This window comes from Ruditapes philippinarum, unplaced genomic scaffold (assembly GCF_026571515.1).
Source record: "Ruditapes philippinarum isolate M1 unplaced genomic scaffold, ASM2657151v2 ctg2284_1_1_1_1, whole genome shotgun sequence".
NCBI classification, from domain to species: Eukaryota; Metazoa; Mollusca; class Bivalvia; order Venerida; family Veneridae; genus Ruditapes; species Ruditapes philippinarum.
Window position 1 is genome coordinate 133,568 of NW_026864722.1, and position 22,905 is coordinate 156,472.

At 32.2% G+C, this 22,905-nt stretch overlaps 1 protein-coding gene across 1 annotated transcript in view; it reads right to left on the reverse strand.

Moving 5' to 3' along the window:
- LOC132726651 (uncharacterized) overlaps window positions 1–22,905 on the reverse strand; it is a 34,156-nt gene that overhangs the window by 8,658 nt on the left and 2,593 nt on the right. Inside the window, exons 2-9 of the mRNA XM_060711994.1 lie at window positions 11,582–11,725; window positions 10,425–10,571; window positions 8,200–9,366; window positions 7,531–7,668; window positions 6,380–6,522; window positions 4,117–4,150; window positions 2,351–3,253; window positions 1,755–1,868 (exon numbers count right to left, since the gene is read on the reverse strand). Coding sequence (XP_060567977.1) covers window positions 1,755–1,868; window positions 2,351–3,253; window positions 4,117–4,150; window positions 6,380–6,522; window positions 7,531–7,668; window positions 8,200–9,366; window positions 10,425–10,571; window positions 11,582–11,725 — 2,790 coding nt within the window. The remainder of the gene's footprint in view (window positions 1–1,754; window positions 1,869–2,350; window positions 3,254–4,116; window positions 4,151–6,379; window positions 6,523–7,530; window positions 7,669–8,199; window positions 9,367–10,424; window positions 10,572–11,581; window positions 11,726–22,905) is intronic.

Here is a 22,905-nt window from a genome sequence, read left to right on the forward strand (position 1 = left end):
ATATTAACAACTAACTTGCTTTCAATGCAAAATTCATGTAATAAATTTAATTGTCTTTGAAGACCTACAATAGTGTCCGAAAGGAGAGCGATGTCATCTGCAAACATTAGAAGAAATATTTCCATAGTATTTGGAAACAGTTGCAAACCTTTTACATTGTTATTACATAAAAGTGTATACAATTCATTGATAAACATGTCAAAAAGAATCGGACTTAAATTACAGCCTTGCCTTAATCCTATAGGACAGGAGAATACATCAGTACAACCATCATTAGTTCTAACACATGCTTTTACAGAGGTGTAAATAGCCTTTATTGACTTATATAAATGTCCTTTAACTCCATGATCCCTTAAAATATCAAATAACTTCCAACGATCCACAGAATCAAAGGCCTTTTGAAAATCAACAAAAGCAACATATACAGTTCTGCCCTTCATATTTAGATACTTATTTACAACTGAATATAAAACGAAAGCATTATCTATTGTTGAATAGCCAGCGCGAAAGCCTGCCTGAGATTCAGTTATTTTATTGAAAGCTTCTACATAAAAAGTAATACGCTTAGTAATAATTGAAATATATATTTTACTAAATACATCTAGCAAGGCTATACCTCTATAATTATTTGGGTCATTTAAACTTCCTTTCTTATGTATTGGAATAATTATAGATTTGGCCCATAAATCTGGAAATTCACCTTTTGAGAACAATCTGTTAAACAATTTACATATAAATGGTAGTAAAACATTTAAACCATAAACAAAGTGTTGTGGAACAAGAGTGCACCTGTTGCTTTATGTAAATTTAAAGCTTTTACGCTTTCAATGATTTCATCATATGTAATACAGGAGTTAAAAATAATATTTTCAATTTCATCAAAATTTTCATTTATGACAGTATCACTTCCTGGACTAATTTCACTGGAACTGGAAGAAGAGAACAATTGGTTAAAATGCTCATACCAGTCATGTAATGATACATTTGGAACTGATTTCGGCCTTTTAGACAAATTTTGCAACTCCCGCCAGAAGATTTTTGATTATTAATTGAATTTTCCATTTTTGTCAAAATATTTTTATTATAACACAATCTTTTGTTTTTACATAATGATTTGTAGTTCTGTTTACTAAGTAGATAATTGTTTAAGCTGTTAGCACATCGTTTTAATCTGAAATCATTCAATTTCTTTCTACAATATTTCTTGGCCTCTTTACAGTCTTGATCAAACCACTTTTTATCTTTATTAGCAAATTTCCTTTTAATATTATAAAATGATTGACTACTAAGACAAATTGCATTTTGTAATTCAAATAAAATATCATTTACATTAGACTCTTTATCATCTATCAATTTATCAGCTGTATCAAGGCACCCATTTAATACATTTTCAGTTATACATTGCAAATATTCATTACAGTTGTTTTCATTTAGTGAATAATAATAATGAATATAATCATTTCCTTCTTTATCATTTGATATATAATTATCTGTCAGTAGCCAAAGGCTTAACGGTAAATGACTACTTTCTACATTTGTCAAAATTTCAAATTTCTGTACTTTTTCTAAAATATTTTTAGAGACAATAAAATAATCAATTGTGCTACACCCATTTTGATTGACAAATGTGAAATCATCACCCCAAATCGCCCATTTACAATATAGCATGAATATACTTTGCAAAATTCAATCAACTCTTTTTCCAAGTCTATTAATTTTTGTGTCTTGAGAAAGCCTTTGCATGCCAATGTCACCATCAAGAATATCATTATATTCATTCAATTCTGGAATATTTGTATCCCCTAATGTATAATCAGCTATACAGCCTGTTCTGGCATTAAAATCTCCATTTATCAGTAACTCATAGTCTAAATAATGATATGTTACTATAAATTTCTTTCAAGTTGTTGCAAACCAGAGCTAAATATACAGAATAAAAAGGTGAATTCTCTGGGGGAACATACATACATACATATAAAACATCTTTACTAAGAGAAAAAAGAGACTTTTCAATCAATAGCACCACACCAAACTCAAAAAGTTCACATACACGTTTTATATAAGGTAATAAGTCATTTTTGAATGAATACTGAAACACGCCCATAGGTCTTCCTCCAGCACTTGATCTTTTTGCATTGCAACAAAATAAGGTATAGTCTTGAAATTCAGTTTTTTGATAGTCAGAATCTTGGTCCATGTTTTCTTGTAGTCCAAAAATATCAAAAGATGATAACATATCTTTTATTGTATAGTTACACATTTTAGATTTTAAAACTTTCTATGTTCCATGTTAGTAATTTAAGTGATTTACATGAATGTGCTGGGCTTTGACCTCCATCCTATCTCCTACTAAGATTAGGATCATTGCTGCTGATTTGCTGACTTTCAATAACACTAGGTCCTGTCTCCATGATATCTTGATCAGTTGGGCCTATGTCATTTTGATGGTCGACTTGACGAGAAGCTCGCTTGAAAACTCGAGTATTACCAGTGTATTCAGTACAAGATTGAGGCTTGTATGTATGCAATTTCCCATTTCTAAAATAACCTTGCAAACCACCCTGCTTTATCTCCTTCAATTGTTGGCGTTGTATGAATGACAAGTCATTGGAGATGCGAATTCCTCTACTACGCAGGACATCTCTATACTTTAATAACCTGAATTTATCTTCACTATTCGCAAAAGTCGTTATTACCATCCTGGCACTTTCATCCGATTTTTCCCCTATTCGTCTGGCAAACAATATTGTTTCAGAAGTTAGATTAACTTCATCACTTCTAAATACACTAAGAACTTCATCAACTATCAAACCTTTGAGTGATGTGTTATCTTCCTCAATCTCTTTCAGTCCAAAAATTCTCAGCGAACACTTCAGCCTTTCCGATTCAGTTATCATCAGCTGCTTTTCAATATTACTAAGCCTTTCCTCACGTTTTTCTTCCGCCATTGATAAGGAACTTATATCAGAATTCACTACATCTTGACTATATTTCAACATTTCATATCCATTTTCAATTTCTCTGACTTTTTCCTCTAGATATTGCTGATTTTCCTCAATTGTAGTAACTTTTGACCTGATCATGCTCATTTCAGTTTTCAAATATACTAATTCTGATTTCATACTTTTTAGCTCAAACTTAACATCTCGTATTTCATCTTTTGTTTCAGATATAGCTCTTAAAATTTTAAGTGTATTTTCATCTGTCATAGATTCTTGTCCATTTCCAGGTCCTGGATTTTCCTCAACATCGGCTGATAAAATTAATAAGCGTTCAGAATAACCTATGTATTTATTGTCATAATTATTGGTAAAGCAGTAGTATGTATGCCCGTTCGATGTGGCTAGGGAAGTACTTGTGAGGCCTATATATGTCTTCTCACAGGACACTTTATTATTAATATGTGGCAAAGCATATTTTTCTATCAAATAGCAGAATCCTTGTGATAAAAGACACCACATTGCCACAGTGCATAGCAGAACTGTACAGCATGCAACAGCTCGTAGATGGATGTCACTACCCATGGTGATTACCTTGTACTTTCTAGCTTTTATCCTTTTCTTTGTGTGTCTCAAGTTAATATTAAAAAGTCCAATTCTGGCTCTATATGAATTAATGTCAATCCCCATTGTTCCTATGTGTTCTGATGTGTGAAAATATCAAAGGCTTTTCCTAGTAATGACCATTCACAACCTACAAAAAGTCTTCAAAACATTTTCCCATTTTGAAATGTATTGTTATATATACTTTTACAGTTAGTTTTACAGTTTTACAGTTAGTGAATACTTGTCCACTTGATAAGATTAACCTGATTATGTAACTACACAGGTATACTGGTATACAGGTATACAGGTTATAACTCCACTATTGTTATGTCTGAATAAACTTGATGGTATTTATACTCTTCTATATGTTTATCCTGAACTTTTATCAATAAATTACAAAAAACCTATATAACACTCACTATCTTTTTATAGTCCATCACAAAGTCCATTTTATAAGTAACATCCACATATAAATTTCAACCACAAAAATGTCCAAATAGATTAATTACAAGTATTATTTGGCAGAGCCAACAAAGCATGTGTTATCACCTTGACTTCACACTTCATCTACAGGACTTGGTTAATCTAACAGTCATGTTGTTGTTCTGTTTTAAAGAAAAATGAAATACATATACATAGCATAGCAATTGTACTTTCTCCGGAAGTTACACAGCGATTGTATTTTTTTTCCGGAAGTTACATGTAAACTTTCTTGATTTACTTGAATATTGACCTTTCAGGAATAATTGATTTATATCTAATGTTATTTCATTGGTTATGGTTTGAAAATAATATCAAATCTGAATTTTAAGAGATGTCTGTTCACAATGATATAGACCGAATAAATTTGATCATTCCCGATCCTTTACAATGATTGGAAAGTTCGGAAATATCCGAAAGTTAGGACGTATAAATGCTATACTTATGTATTTAAGATTACCTAACGCCATTTTAGTAAATTGTGCCAGCTAACAAGCATGGCGTTAGTAAAATATATCGGTAAAATGAATTTCCTAAAACATAGTTTACATAACAAAAAAAGAAAAGAAAAAAAATGCATGCAATTATAATTATTAAATATACTGGAATCGCAAATCTGGACAAGCCAGGAAGGCTTGTTAGATATTGTGTTTTTTTCCCAAAATTGTGTAGAGTTTACATCGAGAAGAAACAAGAAGTATCTTTAAAAAAAAGTTACTCCGCCTGATTTAACTCGCATATGTTCTAAGTTTTCCAATCATATATAAATGTTAGCATAGCTTGCATAACAATGACATAATAATTTCTTGTAGGGTTATTAATCTTGAAAACTGGAATACTGTTAGATGTATTATGTTTCTAAATGAACTTGTCGTGCTTAGGTAAGTGAACACCAACATCTGCGCAGTCGGTAGGCAATTGTTGTTATAAATACTTGATTAATATGTAAAGATATATGAAAATTCTAAACATATAAAAATATATGAATTGAACACACCAATAATCATATAATATATTAGAAACTTATTGAGCATCATAAACCGAATGTACCTGATAAGTTTTGATATGATTCTCGTTATTTTGTGACGAAAATTTATTAATAAGAAAGGTCTTGTGTACAATAAATAAACTCTGTACATTCTCATGTAACAGTCGAAAATGTAATGAGATCTAAACGCATATATATGTACTGTGCTTTAAAAAAAAATGAAATTTGCTCGAGTATATATATATAAAGAGAAAGAAAGAAATCGCCGAAGCGGCAATGCCAATGACCAAAAGGCATATAGCTGCCAGGATTTTATGGGCTAGCACCATGTGTTTTATATAGCCGTAAAAAACCATTTCAAGTCCTTGCATGGATAACTTGCATTGCAATAAGAATAATGAGTAAGTCAGAGTGAATCGCGGAAAATGGTGCTTTAAAAGAAATTTTGTAGAGTTGATAGAACACTATCTCAATTTTAAGTGGCAAAGCCAATGCAATGCGGTCATCTGTCGGTCATGATTATTTTGCTAGCGCTTTGTCCTTTATATAGCAAAACTGTAGATATTCCATGCTTCTGCACTAATTAATTGTATTGAAATCTAATCACGGTGTGCTCATGGATAGTCGACTATTTTCATATTTAATGGACATTGTATAGATAAAGAACAAAACCACTTCAACCATAGAACACTATGTTTTTTTTGTAGATTTTAATCGCCAAAAAATCGATTGGAAGTGGCACTTTTAAGTTGTTGTTAAATACATACTCAAATGGTACTTTTATGTTTCTTTTCAAGGAGTTACACCAACATTACGTGTATATGTCTACTTCCCAGCCTTTTCTTTTTCAGACTTTTTACCGGCTGTTTGTTCCAATCCCGACAGGGACTTTGGATTCTTTTAAATGTGAGGATATTATCCAGCTAGCTTACAGAACATTGGTGGTTCTACTCAGGTGTCCGTTCATGCCTGAAATAATTCAAGGAAGGGCACCTGAGGTCTTCCTCTACCAGTTAAGCTACAACGTCACCATATGACCCATATGTGTCGGTGTGACTTCAAACCCAACCAAACAAAATTTTTTTTCAGACACACCATCTCGTTTGAGTAGAACCACCAACAGTATTCATGTTAAAAAAGAATCCAAAGAGACTGATGCCATTCTAAAATTGTATCTGCTAACATTTGATAAATATCGGTAGAAAAAAATGTTCTAAAACTAGGGTAACTATACATGTATATATTTTATTATCACAATCTATCTTTTTTAAATATCTGATCAACACATAATTTTCCAGTGTAAAAATATTTTGGAATTTCAGAGATTTATATTACGCATTTTTATATTATGAGACACATTTCAAACATCAACATGTTTAGTAATACTGTCCCTGCCTTTCCTTTTATTTACAATTGGAATAATGAAAGCCATTGCACCGGCTAGATACGTCAACGAACCTAATAAATGGTAAGACGCAACATATGATCCGGTGACGTCACGTAACAAACCTGAAATAAAATTTAAAAAAAAAATAAACTGAAATAGCTTCCAGTGGCCAAGGTTATAAAGAAATTCTCCAAGCTCAAACTCATGTCTAATGTATTTGATTGGTTAGAAAATGTCACATAATGTACATTGACCAATGAAAATCCTGAGATTTGAGACTGAACTCAGAAAAATGTTTTATAACCGCAAGGCCAGGATCTATGTCGATGTGGCAGGGGATGCGACAAAGGGTATTTAAGCTTAACGTGATCATTGCAAAAATGCAGCTTATATCTTCAAAAAGAAAGAAAACAAACACAAAATCAAACAAAAAAAAGAAAATAAATAGCAAACAAACCTGTCTGTACGGAAAGATACCAATTACCAGAAAAGAATATAATTATGATTAGAGCTACACAGGTTTTATTCCAGAAAGTCCTTAAATCTTAAGAATGACTTATATTGTTACTATCAGTAAAAAAAGTTAAGCATTTCTTGGAAATAAACAGTAATGACGCCATATGAGGACACATGGTCGTAACTCTAGTGCTATGAATGTGAGCCTTTAATACCTAACAGCAGTGTCAAACACCTTACAACAACTAAGAATGTGTTCCCTCACATTATTCCCCTCAGTTGACTTGCTAACCTTCTTATATTGAAAATGAGGAGAGGAAACATTTACAGTTAAAGGAACTCCACTAAGGTCAAAAAGCCTAAAACATAGAGATTGAAATTCTTGCATTCATCAATGCCTCACTTAAAACGAAAAAAAAACTTCATCAGATAATAAAAGATATAGCCAGATTTAAATGAAAAATCGATTTTTTTGCACGATTTTAAGCCTATTTTGCACAGTTAAAATGAGGATTATGGGAAATTGGAATTAGGGAATGACTTGAAATGTTGCGCACAAGTTATTAGACAAGACCAACATCAAATGGTGCTTAAGTCCTAAAAAAATGTCCTTTCATGTAAAAATACGCAGTGGAGTTCCTTTAATTCGACGCCAACGCCATTTGCATTGATACCTGTAACGGGAAAGAATATTGCAATAGTTGCTCCGTGTACGAGTTGCCCAAAGCCTAGAGAGCTTTTGAATTTTTCTGGTCCTATCACCTCCATTAATACCACCCCAAAAAGAGACATGTACTGGCCACAGCAAATACCTGCGGTTCAAATAAGAACTTGTTTTATAAAAAAAATATGAAATTAGTCAAATTATAACGACAATTAGAATTAATGTACGGAAATCGATTCATGTTAACCAGCGGCGACAACTCCTATAATGAAATCTTAAATACTATAAGCATTTAATTTATATATTTACTTGTGTTAAAAGGAAACTTTAGCATTTCAATGATATTTTAAATGTATCAGCATTGACTTTAACCACTGTAACTATTTATGTGTGACAACCACTGTAACTATTTATGTCTGACAATTTTTAAATTTATATGACATTTTAATACTTAAATACACTAAAATGCATATATAGGACGGCATACTAATACAACATGAATGTCTGTGATTTTTGTGTGTGTGTGTGTGTTTTGTTGTTATTGTTGTTGTGTTTATAGTTTTTGTTTAATGTTGTTGCTGTTATGTGCGTGCGTGCTTACGCGCGCGCCTGGCCTGTGTGTGTATTAAAAACTCTTGGTCTAGTGTCTTTTTATATATAAATGTATGAGATTTCTTACCTACAACAACAACAAATACCAGCAATGAAGAGAACGAATTAACGAAACGTAATAGATGTGACGTTGTCCCCATTACTATAGATACTATTACTAATATAGTCGGCGTTCTAACCAGTTTTCTATCCGCTATGACACCAACCAATATTTTTGATATCAAGTCAATTACCATCGTGAGAGATATCAAAAGTCCAATCTTTTCATTACTGATGCCAATGTCTTTTGCATGAGCCGGCATAAAGATCGGGACCAGGTGTAATCCTGCGTGTATGGAAAATGCCATTAAGAGATAAGTTATGAAAACTGGATTTCGTAATAATCCTAAATCAAACACAGTACACAAGACAGATATAAAACATGACTTTATATTTGAGCCGCAACCGACCGCTGCTTCAGTTGGTTCAATAATTTCTTTTTCTCCTTTATTATCATGATCTTTTGGATGATTACTTATATTTCCTGGTTGCATATCAACATCAATCACTGAGCCGTACATGCCGTTGCTGCTGGCGTATAGTGCCACCTGAGATCTTGATATAGCGTCAATCACTCCTTTGATTGGATTCTTTCTATGATGTAAATTATTTTCGCTATCATATCTTTGATTATGCTCGGAAAACGTCCTTTGTCTAATCCCGACAGAATAAGCTCGCACGCGTTGAAGCAAAGGTGACTCTTTAGACTGATGATCAATGAATTTTGGCTCGAGGGTCTGCAAATGGTTAGAATCATTTGATTTGGCTAAAGGATGATGTTTTTGGTTTAGTTTATTATCTGAAAGAAAGAGGCCTGCTTCTAACTTTATTCCATTTAGCTTTAATGCTTGCTTGTCAAAATTGTTTTTAGATTTATTACTGTCTTTTTGAAGAAGAAGTTTGTCCTGTTCGGTAATTTCTGTTGCTTCGTCGATAAATCTCTTCTTTTTGTGGTAAGTTTCTATGGGTCGCAGGACAAGAGCCGAAACGCAAATATTCATAAGTAGACCAGAAAATATTAGCATGGCACCGGTGAATTGATATTCCTCAAATATTTTCACAATGATAGGTGCAAATATAAGGCCTCCAACTGATCCACCTCCATTGAACACACTATTCGCAAGGCCCCTGTGTTTATAAAAGTAAACCCCAATAACTGCAAGCATGGGTGAGTGGATCATTGCCAAACCAATACCTTAAATAGAAAAAATATCATTTTTACTAACATTTTCAAAACGTAAGATTTTAAACAAATTTTAATGTATGTCTTCTCCCGAATATGTGAGACATTGTTGTGTAAACTTACATAGATTTCAATACATCAATTCTTAATGAAAATACTGTGATAATGTATATCTTTTTATATAGTCCTAAGATGAATTGGAGAATCTTTTCGCAGTTTTCAGATTTTTTGACACTTTTATTACGATAATGATATTATAACGATACTCCTTCTATAAGAGCAAAAAGCCAATTCAACAAAACCCTTGCACCTTGTAAGGTTTGAATAGCTGCCTAAAAACTTGTTATGTTAAATATGTTCACATCATATGATTATTGCTGTCCGTTAGAAAACATCTACTATTTAAATTGCGACTCTTCAGCTTTTAAAAGTTTTTAGCTTCTCACCTCCGTGCATTATTTCAGGCAGGAGCAGAAACCCGAGTAAAACCATCGCATTTTACTTAGTATATTTCACATTTTTTCACACATACACGTATAGTACACATATATAACATATTTTGGCAAGATCGCTTTTGAAAAGTGAATGTGGAATTACTCCATCCGACCTGATTTCGAAACAATAGAGCAAAACTATTTACAAATATACTATTAGTAATATAATAGCCTGATTCAGGCATTGATAGTTAGTGCCTATTCATACTCGTTCTATTTAATTTTCGAAAGAGCAACAATTGATAGACTGGGACCCAGGCTAGTATATCAAGTGATAATTACCAAATTTTATAAAATTTATTTCCTTTTCCAAAAGTAGCAGCCATTTTTTGGGGGGGAGGGGGGGGGGCTCTCAAAATCCTATATGATATAATTGATAAAATATGCAAAATAATCAATAAAAACAGCTGATTAAATTCTTTTTTTATACATATGAATTACCATAGCACCATTATGTTAAAGATTTTTTATCACTTTTCATGCAGATATTGGAAATGACCGAAAAGCCAGGGGAGGTAAAAATTGCTATGTGAAAAACATCTATACCATATTCTTAAAACGTATATAATCACTTACCACCGAGTACTCCTTGAGCAAAATAGAACACTCTGATGTCGGTAGCAAAGCCTGTTACCATGTAAGCAGCAACCGTAAAGCAGCCACCAATAAACACTGCAACACGGCTACTGAATTTCTTCAGTCCGACGGTCATTACGAAGATTACTAACAAAGATTAAAAAAAAGTAAATAAATACCATTGTTTTAACAAAACTTAAAAAGAGTTATCATATGTCTAAGAAAATGCAAAAATTTGTACATGAAATTGCAAACACATACCGGTATATAAAAAGGAGATGGTGTACACTGGAAGCATCAAGCTAGAGACAGGTTAGCCTGCGCATCCAGAAAGCAGGTTTTGTATTCGTATTGAAATGCCTTAAACGTAAAATGGTCCGTTCCAAATGTAATGCATGGCAAATCCGGCATGTAAAGAGTTAAATTAAAATTCAATTTAATGTTGCACAAACGGATGCAAATCGTAGAAAGTTTAAAGAAACTTCACTGAGGATTTACACATGACTGGACTAGAAATAATTGTTCGCAATTAATATTCAATTTGAGGTAAGTCTAGAAAACTTACTTGTATGCAAAATATTTATCTTTTTAATTGTGAAAAATGACCCAACACTGAAAGTGTTGCCAAGCTTTTTACTCAAATCGGACAAATACGATGTTCAATTCATTTCCGAGTTATTTCATAGTGGTGGTGATATTGGTAGTAATCACTCCGGATCACAGCAGTAAGCCACCTTGAATTTACCAGAGCACAGTTCAGCTGGGCAGGCTGTCAGGCAGTTTACCAGTACTAGTAGACTTCACTCTCGCACGAAACTGTTACTTCTGTACATGCCAGAGCAGTGGTACAGTGCGAATAACCGTAGAAAGGATTTCATGATCAATCACAACGGAAGTGACCGGCATCGTTCAGGAATCGAACCCGGGCAGTCCGATTCACAGTAAAACGTTCTACCTATTGAGTTAAGCGGACGGCGATAATATATTACTTAATTATCGTTTGCATATTTTATTGCTTTAAGTGTTCCAGCTGGTCTACATAAGAAATTCATTTTTTTTTGTTTTCAGGCTTTCGGACCTCAGTGGAGTTCCTTTAAACGATACAACTATATCGCATCAAGTCATGGAAGTACTTTTTATATCATAAGAGCTCGAACCTGTAACACTGAGGACGACATTCTGTATGAGACTCATTAGTGCTGTTTCCGAGGCATTGGAGTTGAACCTGGTCTGGTACTGAAGGAAGAAGACACCCAGAGATCGCAGTAGACCGCCGTATATTATAATCTCAAACACACATGCTGTAAGTAAAAGGGTATAAATAATTAAATAATTTTATCATGTTAAAGATCGTAATCTCAAACACGCATGTTCCTGTTTAAAAACAACACATGGTTATAAAACATATCTATAATACTTCAAAATATAAAGAAAAACGGTAATCTAAATTAAAACAAAAATTGTTTTAAAACTAAATCGAAATAATCAAAATTTTCTTTCTTTTATTTTCAATACATATAGTAAATAGGCCACAGACTAATACTTATATATGGCTCTTGTGGAGGTGTTGTATGAATGACCATAGAAAGGATTTCATGATCAATCACAACGAAAGTGACCTGCACATTCTGGGAGTCGAACCCGGATCGCCAGATTTACAGTCCAACGCTCTACCTATTGAGCTAACCGGACGGACTCATAAAATTAATTATTTAAATGGCTGATATGTAATATGTTGTTAAAAATCTTCGACTGCATGAATTTTCAGTGAAATTGTTATCTGTTAATATAAATATTTTAAAACTATTGCCTTTTTTTTTAAAAAATTTAGACTCCAGAGTATATGTAAATATAATTATAAGTATATATTATTATGTTATTATTAATATTATTTAGTATTATCTCTAATATACATGTAAAATACTTGTAATTATAATCTAGACAACATGCCATACAAATATGATATTTAAATTATTATTCATTTTACGGGATATACGGAATAATATAGCCTGATTGAGATAATATGTCTCAAGGCAGTTCCTGACGGTATATACGGCATCGTATACAAAGTTTTTAAGGCAATCAAATTCCGAGACATTTATTTACATTATTATAGATATTACTATATATTAAACTAGATTTAAGATAAGTCAATGATCTGATCGCAAACGAATAAAAATATTGACAGTAATGTTCTAAAATGATTTAACTGATTTCAACGAATACTGCAAAACAATAAAACTTCAACTTCATTCAGCAGACGACTTTTAAATTAATATCACGTGACCATAGAATCGGCACATGACTGCAAAACAGGGGCTACTAAAACTACGCCGTCTGAAACTGTTTTAAGTTGAGCAGAAACAAACGTTCGGGAAGAAATCGAATGAAACCAAACTTATTCAAACTGAATAAAATTTTTAAGGCAAAGGTTGCAAGCTTCCCTTAAAAAAATACTGTTACCTAGAGGCATAATAATATGCATATATTTTTAAGTTTCTTTGTCCAATTTAAGCAATTTATTAGCGAAAAGTAATCATTCAATAGCATATACAAGAGAATACATATCACAATCAAAATAATGATTCTGTATTACATTAAAAAATATATAAAAAAATACTTTAAGCAGCGAAGCAAAGGGGGCAACTGTTTAGGAGGTCGTCTGTAAAGGGGAAGAACTCTAAAGAGCTATAAAACGAATTGAATTAGGGGGAGTATTCGCGTGCACACTTGTAAAATGTTTTGATGTTTACTGAATATAAAAATAAATGGGAAATATATTCGTCATAAAGCATCAATTTATCTTGCTTTACTTTGTGTTGCAACAATGTATTATACATTATTTATGGAAAATAACACAGACACTTGGGATGTGGCGCTCGAAACGCATTTAAAATCCAAATAAAATGTATATTTGTCAATCCCATCAAATGTACTTATCGTAAAACATTAAAACTTAATATAAACTGTATTTAAATATGATTTTTTTTTTCAAAACAGCTTATATTAAGTTTTAATGTTATATAATAAATTATGATAAGTACATGTGCTGAGATTGACAAATATACATTTTATTGGGATTTTAAATGCGTTTTGAGCTCCTCACCCCAGGTGTCTCTGGAAACAAACTCGCCATTAATCGTGTTTTAGAACGCCGGGCATTGTTTTTATCATAAATCAATAAATGATAGTATATTTATATTTACACAGAAATAATCATTTTAAGCTATGATATTTATTGAGAGTTTTTTCTTCATTTCATTTTTAATGTTTGCTTTTTCATATATCTACATAATGTGATTACGCAATAAATGTTCATCTTATTAATAACATAGAAAATGGTGTGTTTTTCGTGCAAACTCTTTATCAAAACCTTATGTTAAACTCAAATATTTAAAACATAGGGTCAAGTGTATTCCAAATCAGTTTCAGCTGAACATTTTGTCATATTGCAAGCCCTGTCAATGTACGCGTTCATGGTGGCTGTAAACAAGGAAAAACATTTCCCCATGCTTTCAAAAATTAAGCTAGCATATTTCTACAGAATATATCATGTTAATTATTCCCTCAAAGCTATTATCATTAATGATTTGGAAATTTTCCAATATTTTACACTATCGTACGGTAGAACCTCAAAAATATAGACCACCTCAGGACCGGCCACATTTTTTTTTTTTTTTTTTTTTGGAATGTTGGTTATGCAGAGTTTCCATGATCACTTATGTTTATGGCCGATATTTCATGGATTTTTATGTTGACAGTCAGTAAATGGTGTTCATGGTATTTTTGTATCTTTGACTTTACATCTCTGACGTTGGTTTATATACACGTTATGGTGGATTATAGTCTTTCAACGTGGTCTACCAAATGCGTTTTATTTATTTAAATGTTTAATATCTGTAGAAAAGTTAATATCTGTAGAGAAGTTAAAACGACTAACTGCATCCCGACCAGGATGATTCTTGCTGCTGTGTTCGAAGTCGTTACCGAAGTTGAATAGAAAGAGCTGGAATATGCGGTTTTCCCTAAAATTTACTTCCTGTATTTCTATATAGATTGACAATGATAAAATTTGCCAAGTAAATAAGTGACAATGATCGTTGCAATGTTTCGTGATTGAACGGTTTTATGAAAGTTTTATAATACAATGTAATCAAGGCAATTTAGATCTGTCGCTTTATGCATCACTCACTATATGACGTAATGGATTCTATTCTTTTTTCTTTCTTTTTTAAATGTCGTCAGACTTATCATAATGCTGCACTGTTGCAAAGAAGTCAAAGGGGACTTGGGAAAATATTGTGAATTTAGAATGAGTACGACTATTTAAATGGCAAATGTCATAACTTCATATAAATATATTTTACGTTAAAAAAGCTGAAATACTTTAGAAGAGGCACAAATTACCTTTTTTCTTAATGTCAATGAACTATTTAAGTATGTAATATAAAGGAATAATACATGATTTCCTGATTTCCAATTGCGAAAGTATCACTGGCAAAATGTTGATAGTATGCGCAGTAGTTATGTCAAAAGTACTAAGCAGTCCTATTGAAATATTTGTAAATGCATATAATGACACGGATGATCTTAGGTTTCTGGCCGATTGCCTTGATAAAAAATCAAACAGAGTGGACTGCACGATTGGAAAAGTATGGTCACAATGATCAGGCGATGAATCGCCAACCCATTGGCAGATTGTGGAAAATTTGGGGTTTCATTTTCCCAGGGTTTAACAGTACATGTCATTTATGATTAACATTTACAATTTATTTAGACGATTACGGTCTATGCCTGTGCTATGATTATTTTCCTTCAGCCTCCTTTCAACATCAACTATTTTAATTGTCAAGATAAAGATAGTTTACAAAGCATTCTTAGATTGTTATCTTAATTAGCATTACGTTTCTGTACATCGTTCCAGTCTTTCAACTCACATCATAGGGTTTTATCTATACAACGAACGTCATGTCACATTTCTATGGTGGATGATTTGTGCTATGTCGTATTTTCGGCCCGCGAGGCGCCAGACAAAAACAAGAAAATACGACAAATTCAACACTTTTTCGTACTTTCGCTCCGCAGGTCGCCAGATAAAAACGCGAAAATTTGACAATAACAAAGTCACTAGATTGCTGTATCTTCACCCCGCTGGGGGCAAAGTGAAAACACAATGTTCGACAATGTCATCCTGTCTTCGCCTGGCACCCCGCGGAGCAAAAGTACGACGCAAAGCCATCACTTTGCCGTATTAACGCCTCGTGGAACAAAATATTACATGGCACAAATCAGACACCATAGATTTCAGATAAACGAACGATTTGATTACATACATTAACTAAATCTATAAGATGATAACAATAGTGGTTCGAAACAGCGTTTTGTGTTTGTGTAATTTTTAAATGTCTCATACATCAAACTGATTCTGCGATGACTTTTTTGTGGGCAAGCCTGTGGAGATGTTAAATACTTGATGCACATATTAAACTGAGTCGAGAAACATCAGTGAACAAATTGATATTTTTGAAGAAAACAGCATGTTTAATGATATCGTGGCGGTTAAGTAAAATGAATTAGTTTAATTATGATAATCATTCATAAAAAAATGTAACCATTTGAAGTGGCTCATTAGATATTTATCATATTTTTTTGGAGCATTCTTAATTTTTTTTGTAACTAATGGAAAAAAGATATATGTATAACTCGTACAATGTGCACTAAACCCTGTGACACTTTTGTCATATTTGATCCTTATTTCAGTTATGTGTGTAATTCTTGTACGTAAGTTTTTTAGTGGAAAATATTTAACTGCCCTCTAGTTATCAATGAAATCTTTTGGGTAGAAATTTATTTTGCTTTAACGAAAATAAATCAAAAGTAGTGTATATTCTTTTTTAAATTTTATTTCACATCTTTTAAAATATAAACAAAAAACTTTAAGCGTATAAACCGCGTGATGCCCCACTAGAATTTAACAATAATCAGATCGAAACCTATCAATTTAGCCTCGTTTCCATTTCCAGAGTAAAGAAATCCGTATCAAATGCATATCATACCCCATATAGCCTCGTTTTAATTTGCAGAGTCCAACATATCTATATCAAACCCACACACATCGTACTCTATGTACTTTATCTAGACCCATTTTTCAGCGTCCAATTTTTTTGTTTTCAATTCCTAAATATACTTGAACGAAAAAGTAAACAAACACTGAAATAAAGTGGTTATTAATTCTGTTTAAAACAAAATTGATTCTATTGAACTCGTACATAGCTGCAAAGCCTATTTATGACCTATATCAACTTTCGCCTCGTTCAATATAGGTGTCAAAATTCAGTATTGTACTCAACTATGTGTAATAACCTCATAATAGCATTTGTTCTTACACAAAGGATACTACTGTATATTAATATATGCCATTGACCTGACATCTATGCATTGCTCATTATTTTGTGTTTTTATGGTAGAACATAAAAAAGTACTTATATTTTAATTATACTTGATTCCAGTCAAAAGCAAAAGTTCCGTGTACATGTCTTTAAAAAAAACTAGGACGTAAAATTTTTAAGATAATAGTCAAACAATGACACTTCAATACTTGAAAGACAATGACCAACCTAGACTATTAAATGTCTATTTGCCAACCTATGAAAGTCCATGTTAGTAACGCGCGTGGCCTCTTAAGAAAATGTTTGCGAAATTAGGCCTATATAATTATAAGAACTATTAATTTCATAGATGCGTATACTGACACGGTTTCTGGTTTTAATACATTTAATTAAATATTCTTTTTTTAAATACATGGTATTCATTCAACAAGAAAATCGATATTTTAACGTCCTTTGTAATTCATTTACCATACACTATAAAATTAACATCATGAATAAATAATCCTAAAAACATTCTATAATTAATGCGGGTATATAAATATCAAAATACCTATTTTCGTTTGATTTAATCACGCTGGTGTAACATCTACAACAACAACAACAACAACAACAACAAAACATCAAATAAAAAGTCTGACTGGACGTCAAAAGTTATAATATTTTATATCTATATTTGTTTTATGGCATTTGATGTTCATTAAACATTTACAAAAACTCCTATTAAATCAACGCGTAACTGAAGGTCACAAAATACATTGTAAATCAGTGATGAATCCATTTCGTACGTATTAAACAGTGACCAAGTATTAATTAAAGTTTATACAAACAATATCATTTAATCAAACATATTCAAATTAGTTTACCCGCTAGAATGACCCAGGCCCAGCCCCCGTCTACTGGAGCCCCGCCTTTCACCTCTCCTGTTTCATTATTTATTTCCTGATTTGTTCCACCCTTTTCGAGCGACCCGGATTTTCTATTCCTCTTTTCTTTTTCCGCTTCCTTCTTTATACGAATGGTTTCATCGTTTAATCCATTCCCTATCATAGAATCCTTTCCGGTCATTTGTGATTTTTACTTGTTTATAATAAATGTGCATAATATATCAGACGATTTTCTCCCGTTTAACAAGCTCCGTATTTATAAATATACCACTTATCCTGAACATTCAATCAAACACAAATGGATGAGTGTATGTTGTGAAACACTGTATATACATGTAGATCTCACTTTGTAAGAGAGTTTACTATTGAAAATAACAACTGTTGTATTTGCCTATAGCCATTTTCCATACTTTTTTAATTACGATAAAAGCATATAATTCAGTGATGTATTATAATAAAAAGAAAATTACAATAGAAAAATATATGACCACGTGTTCTTGATATTAAAGTATACACAGTTGCCTAGGACATACGTTTATATTATTATGTTTCAGTTGCTATGTAAATATAATAAATTTCAAAATAAGTTTAACTTTATGAAATCAACATATTTTATTGCATTTTACATATTTATTGAATTTTGCATATTAAGCTTACCCTAAACCACATGAAAATCTTCACTGGACTTGCCCATCTTTGATTATGTAACAGTCCATTTAGAATTAAAGGGGTTTCAATATAAAATATCAAAATTAAGTCCACCAACAATAGAGAACACGACCATTCTTCGCGGCTTGCCTGGCTCTATAACAGTGACACAGGCTAACCACTTCCGGTTCCGGCAGATTAATGTTTGATAAAATTATTACATCTATTAAAAGTAGTCCTGTCCCACTTTCAGGACAGAACTACTTTTAGGACACGTACATATCCAAACTCCTCACAGTGATTACCTCCCTTGGCAGATTGTAGTAATAAGAGGAGATTGGTGCTACTGAAGGAAGTATTTTTTTGCAAAGTTCAATATGTAGGACGTTGCTTGTGTTATACCGATCATCTATGATCATCATGAGCATCAGTTTCAAGGTCATTGACCTCGGGTTGCGGATCAGTTATAGTGATGCGTTGGCACGTCGCATTTTCTGTTGTTGTTTTTTATGCTAGCTTATTTTTCTATACACTTAACAGTGGTAGCAACTAAGGCATTAACTAACTTGCACTCGACACTCAGTCATTTTACGCTACTTTTTGAAATCTTTTAATTAAATGCTCACATCGAAATCTCGGCACAGCGGTTTGCAACAATAATAATAAAAAACCCCGACATTTCCCTTCTGAAAGTTGTTATCAAATGGTTTGTAGGGTATATTTAAAAAGTATTAAGCATTCCGCTGCATGCATACATGTACTTTGTGACACGCAAATGCTCACTGCGACAAGGTAACAATATAAATAACAAATCCTAATACAAATTAAATAATTTACAATAATAAATTGAAGAATCCCGTCGTTAACTTTATTAAACCAGTACGAGTGTTCGGAACGTTTTAAAAAGCATGCATAACTCTTGACATTTAAATCAGTTGATTGGATATATTCTCGATAAAACGAACGAACAAACAAACTAAACACAGACAGACAGATAAACAAACAAACAAACAAACATACAAGAACATTCATTGTTAATGTAAAACCATGTATGAATTTTGCATGCAAATTAAAATAACATCTACATTCATTTTAATCCAGAATTCAAATTGTATATAGTATATAATATATAGTATATAGCCATGGCATGAATCGATCACCTTAGTTTATTGCCCAATACAATAACATGTTTGCGGGTATACATGCGTCCAAGTATATAAGTATATTTTAAACGGCAAGGTTGTACTAAAAACACAATAACTATGTTAATTATACGAACCACAAACTGTTCCAAAGTATTTGACTAAGGTTCAAGATTGCAATTAACCCACTGGACTGTAACAATTTTTTTGTACAGCGTTCTCATAAAAAAACTTGTTGATAGAAAAAAAATTTAGAAATATACTTGTAAAAGATCTGTAATTACTAACCAAGAAATTTTGGATAGGAAACTATGTTTTTCTGTCTGCGTGTAATAGAATGTCTGAGCCAATATTTTTTATTACAATGCCAATATAAGACGCTCAGGTCCAATACGAAATAAACAGTTTAAATACCGTAAAAAACTTTTACAGTCGTATCAGCATCAAAACTGTCCAACACGAATGTGACTAAGCCAATATTGGACTCCAATACGACGTGATACATATACGATTAGCTGGTTTGCATAAAATAAAATACGCTACTCCAATTGCAACGAAACTCATTTCTTTTTTATTTCTATTGAGTAAATGTGGTTGTTACATTGAGGAACGCATTTACTTCAAACGAATTGTTAACATAGATCAACTGGCAAACAACATCATTACAAGACGTGCATTAAGTGATCAATAAAGTTTTATTATTGTAACATATTTAAAAATTAAATCTATGTTACAAGAATAAATAAAAGAAAATATTTCAGAATGAAACAACGCCGATATTTCAGCAATGTACTTGTACTATCCATAGAAATGACTGCATAATGCAAGGTGCAATATATAGGTGCACATAAGTTTACAAAGTGTATACAAGTATCAAATTTCAGGTAGATCTAATGATTTTTTTGCAATGCCTTTACTACAAAAGATTATTTATAGGTTTAACACATATTATGACATAAGTTCATGGCTACAATTATGTCCAGTTATATCACTTTTTTGTTAAGTATTTTATAGAGTATATAAATGTTTTTTAATGGTCATCTAGTTAATGAATAAAAGTTGGTATACTGATTGAATTAAATCCTTTTTGTGATTATTACTCAACAAATATTAATGAAATGTTTTTTGCATCTTCAAATATTCTTATTTCGATTTAGACAGGACTTTGCTTATAACTAAGCTATTTTGCTCTAATAATCGTAGAACAGATTATTTGCTGAAAATTCTAATTTATATTCAGATCACGATATAAAGTCTTATTTTGCAAAATAAAAAGGAAAAATATGATAATTGAAATGTTACAAAAAACCCTATTTATTATTAAAGTCATGCCTCAATAGCCGACGTTTCAGTCAATAAAATCAATCACCGACGTTTCAGTCAATAAAATCAATCACCGACGTTTCAGTCAATAAAATCAATCACGCAACTAGAGCGTGCCTATTAAACGGCAACCAAGTACTAAAAGTACAACGTATAAAAGTAATGCGCATGTCAAACATATTCAAATTAGTTTACCCGCTAGAATGACCCAGGCCCATCCCCTGTCTACTGGAGCTCCGCCTTTCACCTCTTCTGTTTCAATACTTATTTCCTGATTTATTTCACAATTGTCAAGCAACTTCCTCTTTTCTTTTTCCGCTTCATTCTTTATACGATGTTTTTCTACATTTAATCCTATATTCAACTCTAATTCCTTTTCTGTCATTTCTTATTATTTTCAGGGTTTGTGAAAGATACAAAAATTAGTTATTCCTAGTTGTGTTTGTTGTTTTTTTTTCCTGTTTTGTTCTGTTTTCAGTTTAACTAATTCTGTATAAACATGTCAGGTATCTTCAACATTTAATCCAATATTGATGTATGTAAACCACCGTATTGCTTAGTGTAAGAGAGTTTACTATACGCGTGTAATACAATGTATATTATAAGGCTTATACTTTCCTCATTTATGAAAATGACATACTCACCAGCTGTTTTGTAATTGTATCATGTAAATTGTATTTGTGTGTTATAAAATGATACCCGTCTAGATGCACTGACTCTGTGCATTTTACAGTCTCTTGTAATTCTGAATAGAATGCCTATATACATGCCTTTGTGATATTTTTCATGTTGTAAAATATTTTTCATCATGTGTTTGGATGACAATTTGATAAATAAATACATTTATGCTGTTCATTATATTAAAAGACTACATGTGTACAAAAAAAGAGGCATATAAAATATGAACATAATAACTGCTATATATATAATTTCGTATCGAATTTGTTATCCAGGGGTGGGCGGTTTGATCCTCGCGCGAGACGAAATTTCCCCATAATAAATAACATCGGAAATTGAGTCTAATGGTTATTTGTTGTTATCTGCCGATTATGAAATCAGTCGAAAATTGGTAATAACTGGTTAGCTATCCAGGAAAGCCAGTTTGGTCGGCTGACCATCAAAATATGATTATCGGTGTAAAAATCTACCAAACGAACAAACATCCCAACGAGCTTTACAATTCAAGCATATCAAATCATGCTTTAAATTTATAAGTAGCCCTGTCCTACTTTCAGGACATCAGGTCATACACTCAGATTTGTTTAATTCAATCTACATGTACAGGGATTTGTTTAATTGATATCGATTATCTATACACATTCACAAATGATCATAAGCACCAGTTTCAAGGTCACTGGCCTCAGAAAGATAGGTAATCGATATTTGCTGAGTTGTTAAATAGAAATAGAAATTTCTTTTTTCATACCAGCTTATCATATAACGAAAACAATTATAGTAATTCGGCATTAACCGCATTAGTTTGACCTTTTTAGTATTTACCCTTAGTCGTTTTAATCTACTTTCTTAAACTTGTTTTTAATGTATTTGTTATTTGGTCAAAATATTGTACATTAAAGTGACAACTGCTATTCTTGTATAAAAACTGCGCACGGAGAAGAAAAATGCATTAACGGATAAAATCATGCAATCTCACGCCGTCGTTGCGTGTATTTTTATTCATTTTTTTCATATGCGTGACTCAGAACACAATTTTGCAATTTCGGGCCGGGTGATCGCACCAGCACGTGAAAAACACGCCAAAATTTAAACGAAAACAAATAGCAAAAAGCGGAATTACCGAATCAGCTGTTTAGTTATAGATAGCACACTATTTTGTCGTGCATTCACACCTGTAGAAGTACTCGGACTAATCAGATCACTTGCACTGCGTGCTCGGGTTTTAAATGTATCTTGTTGCTTTGCAGATTTGCATGCACGAAAAAAAAGGTTCATAGTTCCTTTATTATGAATTGATTTTCTTGCTGAGAGTAGTTACCGGTCATTCGTTTGAATACAATAATAATAAAGGCAAATTTAGTGAGTTCTTTTAAATAAAGTGTATACTTACATAATGTATTATAACATTATTTATTTT